The sequence below is a fragment of the Staurois parvus genome, unplaced genomic scaffold, assembly GCF_062004578.1.
Source record: "Staurois parvus isolate SC_StPar_1 unplaced genomic scaffold, SC_StPar_1.0 ptg000170l, whole genome shotgun sequence".
In the NCBI taxonomy this organism is placed as follows: Eukaryota; Metazoa; Chordata; class Amphibia; order Anura; family Ranidae; genus Staurois; species Staurois parvus.
The window spans coordinates 5,441,248-5,449,679 of NW_028317966.1; the positions used below are offsets into that span (position 1 = coordinate 5,441,248).

Consider the following 8,432-nt stretch of genomic DNA (forward strand, 5'->3'; position numbering starts at 1 on the left):
CTTCTGGGAAGGCTGTCCACAAGGTTTAGGAGTGTGTCTATGGGAATGTTGGACCATTCTTCCAGAAGTGCATTTGTGAGGTCAGGCACTGATGTCAGACGAGAAGGCCTGGCTCACAGTCTCTGTTCTAATTCATCACAAAGGTGTTCCCTCAGGTTGAGGTACAGAACAGTCAAGTTCCTGCACCCCAAACTCGCTCATCCATGTCTTTATGGACCTTGCTTTGTGCACTGGTGTACAGTTATGTTGGAACAGGAAGGAGCCATTCCCAAACTGTTCCCACAAAGTTGGGAGTATGAAATTGTCCAAAATATCTTGACATGCCGACACCTTAAGAGTTCCCTTCATTAGGACTATGGAGCCAAGCCCGACCTCTGAAAAACAATCCCACACCATTATCTCCCCCTCCACCAAACTTTGCACTTGGCACAATGCAATCAGGCAAGTACCATTCTCTTGGCAACTGCCAAACCCAGACATGTCCATCGGATTGCCAGACAGAGAAGCGTGATTCATCACTCCAGAACACATCTCTACTGCTCTAGAGTCCAGTGGCAGCATGCTTTACACCACTGCATCCGACGCTTTGCATTGCACTTGGTGAAGTAAGGCTTGGATGCAGCTGCTCGGCCATGGAAACCCATTCCTTGAAGCTCTCTACACACGGATGTGCTAATCTGAAGGCCACATGAACTTTGTAGGTCTTTAGCTATTGACTCTGCAGACAGTTGGCAACTTCTGCGCACTGTGCCCTTCAGTATGCGCTGACCCCATGGCCTACCACTTTTTGACTGAGTTGCTGTTGTTCCCAGTTTCTTCCACTTTGTTATAATACCACTAACAGTTGACCGTGGAATATTTAGTAGCAAGGAAATTTCATGGATGGACTTATTGCACAGGTGGCAGCCTATCACGGTACCACGCTGTAATTCACTGGAGGTGGGGGAGGACAGAGAAACTGAAAAAGATTTTTTACCTTAATCCAAGGAATGCATTAAGGTAAAAAACATTTTCAGATTTAGTATTACTTTAACTGTAATAAGCGATCATCCTGAACAAACCATCACTAAATGTACTTTGTTGCAGGTTCTTCTCTTTCCAAATGCATTTCTAATACCAAGCCACCAGTGTACTCACTCTTAGTTATTTAAATACTTCCGTACGTGAGAAGCCACATTCAATTTTAGCACGCAGAAGGGGAAATGCTTGTAGCAAGTGAACTTGGCAGTAGAAGTACCCTGGGACCTGATGCCTAATTTAGAAAGAGTCGTAACAATGATTAGGAAGACAGCAGTGGCAACAGGTTAGATTATATTACACTGAAGTAAGTGAGTAAAATTAACATATACATATTATCTGTCCCCCCCCCCCCCAAAAAAAAAAAAAAAATTTGGTTAGCTATCTTCAAAATAAGAAACTTTGACCTATATAATATAAAGGGCTGCTCTATGCAATGCCCACGAATCCACTAGCCAAGCAATATTTTATTATAAAAATACATTAAAAATAGAGAAATAAAATAAATATAAATCAGTATTGAGTTAATGAATAACAAATATGTTTAATTTTAATATAGTGCATTTTTGTGAAACAGTAAAAATCACAGAAGCACAAATAACGTATACTAAAAATCTTTACAAAGCTGAATAAACCTTTAAATTATTCCCACGCCTGTAATGTGTAAAATATAACTGTGTACGTGTGTGGAGTGTGTACATGGTTTTATATATTTTTTATTAACTTTTTTTTTTATTTTTTTTATTTATGATTAGTGAAGCTACTTTTTGTCCTGATATTCTATTAAGCTCAACTCTATGCAAAAACAAATAGTGCATTGTACATCAATTACTTTACTCCTCTGTCTTGACTCCAGACATTTCCTCCTAAGACACCCTGCAGTGTAATGGATCAGAGTTCCAGTGTCCTTTATAAGCCAAGCTAATTTCCTGCCCTAGGGACTAGGCAATCTTCCCCGCTTGTTATCTTCTTGGGTACCAGTCCCCTCACTGCCTCTATCAGTTCTCTTGCCTCTTAAGCCTATGAGGGAGGGCTCCTCCACCATTTAGGAGATGCCCACATCATGCACAGTAAACTGAAGAAGAGAGAAGGAGTGGTCCCAACGGCTCTATGTGATTGTGACTTCATCTAAGTAAAAAAGGCATTAGGACAGTTTTTTTTCAAAGCAAAGTTTAATTGGGGGGGGGGGGGGGTATCGTGGAATTGGGGTTTAACTTTTGTATTTATTTAACTTTAGCTTTTTTGCTGGAGTGACAGGTCCTCTTTATATAGATTTCAGTGTTCTAAGTAAATCCACCAACATCAATAAATTGCAAAGCTTCCTCTAATTCTTTTTGTGTTGTGTCCTAAACCTCTGCACATTAGAAAAGATTATTAAAGCCTACGTTTAGTCGCAAAAAAAAAAAAAACAGCACAAGTGGCATTACTTACAGTCAGTAGAATGTGTCCCTTGTGCTGCTGCTGACGCAATGATGAATGTGTTAAGTGGGCAGGGACACATTGACTCCACCAAACTGAAAGTAAATCTGCCACAGGGCTCAACCGGTGAGCGAGCACATAGGGGTAGATTTATTAAATCTGGTGAACTCCGAATCTGGTGCAGCTGTATATGGTAGCCAATCAGCTTTTAAGTTCAGCTTGTTCAGTTAAGCTTTGACAATAAAACCTGGAAGCCAATTGGTTCCTATGCAGAGCTGCACCAGATGTTGCAATCTCCAGTATTAGTATATCTTCTCTATAGTGTATATATATTTGATTCTGTTATAGCACATGTATCTGTGAGTGTGTTGCTTTGCTTTATCCTTTAGATTTATTAATGTTTACACTATATAGGTTCTGTGTTCTCAATTGTATGTTCAATTGTGGGGAATTCTGAACAGTAAATTAGTGATGAGAGAAAGTCCATCAGAGGGGAAAGCTATGATCTGTTTCTAACTGGCACTATTTTGATCATTATCTGTAGTGGTCTATCATATCAGACCATATCAGGGGGAGCACCAATGTGATGGGCATAACTGGATATAACTTGGTGGCCACCGTAGTATGGCAGCTGGGGGTTTTACTCAACACCCCGCCACTGTTGCCATATTACGGTGGCAGTGCCTTTGCAGCATATTAGGGAGTGGTTGTAGGACAGTAAAAATGTGGCTCACCTGCACATTTTTAACGTCCCTCAAACACAAGTGTAAATAAGAACTATCAGGAAACATTTCACTGTGGTTATGTGATCATTATCATTATGATGATGATCACACAGTACAGAAGGTGCTGTGTCTCTGTCTGTGTACAGCGTATGGCTGTATCTCTGTCTGTGCCTCAGAAAACAGAATTTGTGAACTTGCCTGTGCACCGGGTTCCCATTGCTGCCTGTGATCTCATTGATCTTTCTGTTGAATCACTTCCCGCCGCCAGGCTACAGCCTCACCTTCCACCCTCCTCAGCAGAGGAAGGCCTCGCCTTCCACCCTCCTCAGCAGAGGAAGGCCTTGCCTTCCACCCTCCTCAGCAGGGGAAGGCCTCGCCTTCCACCCTCCTCAGCATGTGAAAGAATCAAAGTCCTTCTCTGCTCCTCACCTCCTGGATCCCTCCAGTGAACTGATGGGGCCTAGGGAAAATATAATTAAAGTTACAGCAGGGCCGGCTGTGCTGCCCTATCGGCAGCCTTGGCCATGGCTGCCTGCTAGTCAACTGCCTAATTTGCCTAGTGGTAGCGCCAGAGGAGGAGAACAGCATCCCTCAAAGCACTTACAATATTTGCGTTGGCAGCTATATCACATCTCCAAACTTCTAAGCCATTAAATTGACCTTTTTTGTCACAGTTTCAGCACCCCTCATCTCCTCTTCCAGAGGGAAATCAACATGTGGCAATGGAGAGATGCAAGTTACAAATGGATTGCCAGTTTAATTTATTTTTGATTTTATGCCTCAAGGTTAATCCTGCCTGTGTATGGCGGTAGGGACAAGCCTTAAGTTTTTAGGGGAATTACATGGATCAGAATCCTCCTTACATAACAAAAAGGTCATACAACTGCGCACTAAACTGTGACCTCTGATCCAAGTTCTTACATGGGGATGAATGCTACCCTCCTTTCTGGAAAAATATCTGCTCCACTGTTCATTGGGCATTGGGAGGCTGAGAGTTGCCCATCAAGTCCGCAGTAGGTGGTTTCCATAGTCACTAGATAGCCCAGTAGTGGTTATGGAATCCACCCACTGCCATCCAAGGTCAATCACAAGAATGACAGACCAGAGGGGGTATTAGGGTTTTGGTATCCCCAACAGACTCCACCCAATTTCAGTGCTAAGTCCTGCATCATTGGTTGCTGGAATGCTGGTAGCCTGCGTCTTAGCAACCAATGAATCTATACAGCCACAACTGACACTGTCCTAGCAACCATGCCCCACAAATGCATTTACCTTTACTCTAAGCGCCACTTTGAGCACTGGCGTGTTTCTGTTGCCCAACTCAAAGTTGGTCTAAACTTCCACCAGTTTGCTGATCTGTGAACTGGCGGTAATTCTTTTTGAACATTTTGCAGCCATAACAACACATTCTGAAAGTGGTACAATTAAGAACTACTTAAATCGGTAGTATTAGCAAACAAAAATTAAATTTTTTTTTATCAGGTTTACACCTAAAAATTAGTAAATAGAACAAATTTGAAAGCTATCAGGGATACAATGAAAAGGCACATTATTATGGCTTTTAATTGGGAAATTAGTGAATATTGTACACAAAATGCATTTTACTGGAAAGAAACTCAGATTCAGAGCTACACTTCAGTTCTAACAGCACTCTCCTGCAAAAGAAGATTAGGCAAGTCCTGGAAATGGCAACACAGTTCTGGAATGTCACTGAATTTCATCCAAAGATTTGTCAATGTCACTTATTTTATTCATTTCTATTCCAGTTGTAGTTACTAACTTATTTCTGTTTAATATAAATATGTTTAGTTACAAAATTGGGTTTACATTACTGTATTTTGTTCAATTCTTTGTTAAATAGAAAAGTGCTATCATCTCAATGTATAGAAAATATTTTTTTTCATAAAAAAATATAAACAACTAATTACCTTCTGCTCTTGCATTCATTTTAGAAGATTTGTAATGCCCACTTGTCCCAGTTATGTTTTTTGTGAACCCTGAAGTAATTTTATAACGATCAATTTGTCAACTGATGACATCACAAGACACACGTACTCAAGGTGTTCCTTAACCATATAAGGGTACAACATCAATAGGAAATTGCAGCCTTAGACTGAAGTCAGAGCATTTATGTGGTGCTTTGTAATATTATAACAATGTGCCAGCTGTGCTTTTCACTATATATAACATGGTCCAAATCTGTCTCTAGATGGCGTCTTAGTTGTTAAATATTACCAATCAAAATATAAGATACACTTTTAATGTAATATATATATATAGTCTGTCTGTCCGTCTGTCCGTCCATCTACCTATCTATCTATCTATCTATCTATCTATCTATCTATCTATCTATCTATCTATCTATCTATCTATCTATCTATCTATCTATCCATCCATCTATCCATCCATCTATCCATCCATCTATCCATCCATCCATATATCTATCCATCTATCCATCCATCTATCCATCCATCCATCTATCCATCCATCTATCCATCCATCCATCTATCCATCTATCTATCTACACACAGGAACTCAATATTCAGAATTAATGTGAACCTGTGCTCTCTTGGAATACCGAATCAAGTGCTAGGAAAAATGCAATAATTTCCCTCGCACTTAGGGCATTCAAACTGAACACAGGTTCACCTTATTTACCATCATTCACTTTGCTAAGAGATTATCATCGACTTAATGAATTAAAATTGTAATATCCTGATTCATTACGAATGTTATTCATGTCATGTCACTCACCCTCTTTTTGGTTTAGGCGGTCCTGTCAGAGGAGGAGAATTCGTCCCTTGGCTCTCAGGTAGGTCAGTTTTTGATGAATGCCTATTGCCATGATGTAAAACATCCTTTTTCTCAACTGAGTCCTCGTGTCCAGGTAGACCATGAGCAAAGGTAGATATCCCATGCACTTCAAGTGTTGAGACTATAGGGGAAGATCCAGCGGTATAGATATGCGGTTTGACCAGAGTAGTGGTGACCAAACTGATTAGCCCAAGAAGGCTCATTGCAGCATATAGCCTTTCTGCCATGGTCCTCTGTTCTCCACTCACAGATCTACTTCAGCTTCTAAGTGCTTACTGAGAGTCTTTAAGAAACCCCTTTGAACTGCCTTCAAGTTTAAAACTAGGGGTGGGGGAACTTTTTTAACAAAGAACGGAAAAAACGCACAATCCCTCCCAGCTACTGTGGAAATGTGAAAGGTCAGCAGACAATGTGAAGGCCTGTTCCTGTGTGGTGAGCACTAAACGTACTGAGGAGAGCCTGTAGAGGAAAAAAAAAAGGAATATTTTTTCAAGGAAGCTAAGCTGCTGGCAGTCTACACAGTGACTCTGCGCTCAGGAACACAGCCTTATCAGAGCCCCTATGCCTGGCCTGTGGAAGACAGAGCTGCTTTACTGAGAGGAAAAGGATGTTAGTTTAAGGGAGAGCAAATATTGTAAAGTTTACATTGAGTTTCCTTAAACCATTGCCTATACACAAACATATCTATGTAATGTTGAGCTATAGCAATGATAGAAATGAAGCAAAAAAAAAAATCCAATCTATGCATACGTATGCTCTACGGGACTGACGGAGTACTTGAATACTTCTATGTCTATTAGGATTGTGATGATAAATTCTTGTCTTACTGATATTTCTGTCAAAGCAGATCTGAGCTCTTTAGGCCCCTTTTAATAACAAGCTGATGATAATAAAAGTTGACTGTGTGATAGCAAAAGCTTTTGTTTAGACTTTAGTAATACCATTTTTATAACAGGTTCCCTTTAATCACAGTAAAAGCAAGGATAATAATACCCAGAGATAGTTTGTGGAGTTCATGTACTTCTACACAATCATCATTCGATGGGATAGATATACATAAATACAGAATATATGGCGAGAGCTGGGTTATGTTGGATTATATGGGTTATATGTTGTGGTTTTTTTTAAATAAAATTCAAAAAAGTGTTTTTTTTTTAAGTTGCGTTTGAAAAACTGCTGCACAAATACCATGTGACATAATAATTGCAACACCCACCAATTTATTCTCTAGGGCCTCTGCACAATAAATATATATAATGTTTGGGGTTCTCAGAAATTTCCTAGCAAAAAATACTGACTATTGCATGTAAGCATAAAGTGACAGAAAATGCTTGGTCTTCAAGTGGATATGGTGTCCTTGTACAGACATGGTCCTACATCAATGGCCCATCACCCCCATACTCAAGAAACCCTCCCTGGACCCCACCGACCTGAACAACCTTAGACCCATCTCCCTGCTGCCATTTACTTCCAAGCTCCTTGAGTGCTTAGTCTACAATCGCCTAAGCGCCCACCTCACTGACAACAACCTCCTCGATCCACTACAATCTGGCTTCCATCCCCTACACTCCACCGAAACTGCCCTACTCAAAATCACTAATCGCCAAAGCTAATGGCCACTACTCAGTCCTTTTACTCCTTGACCTCTCCGCGGCCTTCGACACAGTTGACCACCCCCTCCTCCTTAATAAACTACACTCCCTCGGCATCAGAGACTCCGCTCTCTCCTGGCTCTCCTCCTACCTATCCCAATGTTCCTTCAGCGTTACCTATAACGCTACCACCTCCCCCTCTCTGTTGGGGTCCCCCAAGGCTCTGTCCTCAGGACCTTTCTCTTCTCCATCTACACCTCCTCCCTTGGCAAACTGATACACTCCCACGGCTTCAACTATCACCTCTACACCGATGACATGCAAATTTACCTCTCCACCCCTCGCCTCATCCCTTCAGTCTCCGCCCGTATCACCCACCTGCTGAATGACATATCAGACTGGATGTCGCTCCATTTCCTCAAACTGAACCTTTCCAAAACCGAGCTCCTAATCTTCCCCCCAGCCCGCGCCCCCTCCCCACCCTCTCCATCACGACCAACAACGCCACCATCAGTCCCACCCCGCAAGCCAAAGTCCTAGGTGTCACTCTAGACTCAAACCTGTCCTTCCAACTCCATGTCGAATCGTTGGCAAACTCATGCAGACTCCATCTCTGCAACATCTCCAAAATACATACGTTCCTAACCCCAGACACTACTAAACAACTCGTTCACTCCCTCATTATTTCACGTTTGGACTACTGCAACTCTCTTCTCACCAGCCTACCTCATCACAGACTATCCTTGCTTCAGTCTATCCTGATCTCAGCGGCCAGACTCATCCACCTTACCAACCGCTCCTCTTCTGCCACCCCCGTCTGTCATTCCCTCCACTGACTCCCGATTGCCCAACGCATTAAATTCAA

General features: G+C 41.7%; 1 protein-coding gene across 1 annotated transcript in view; it reads right to left on the reverse strand.

Annotated features, from left to right (window-relative positions):
* MMRN2 (multimerin 2) overlaps positions 1 to 6,283 on the reverse strand; it is a 73,397-nt gene extending 67,114 nt beyond the window's left edge. Inside the window, exon 1 of the mRNA XM_089676497.1 lies at positions 5,916 to 6,283. Within this exon, the coding sequence (XP_089532623.1) occupies positions 5,916 to 6,202 (287 nt within the window). The 5' untranslated portion in view covers positions 6,203 to 6,283. The remainder of the gene's footprint in view (positions 1 to 5,915) is intronic.
* Between the last annotated feature and the right edge of the window lie 2,149 nt (positions 6,284 to 8,432).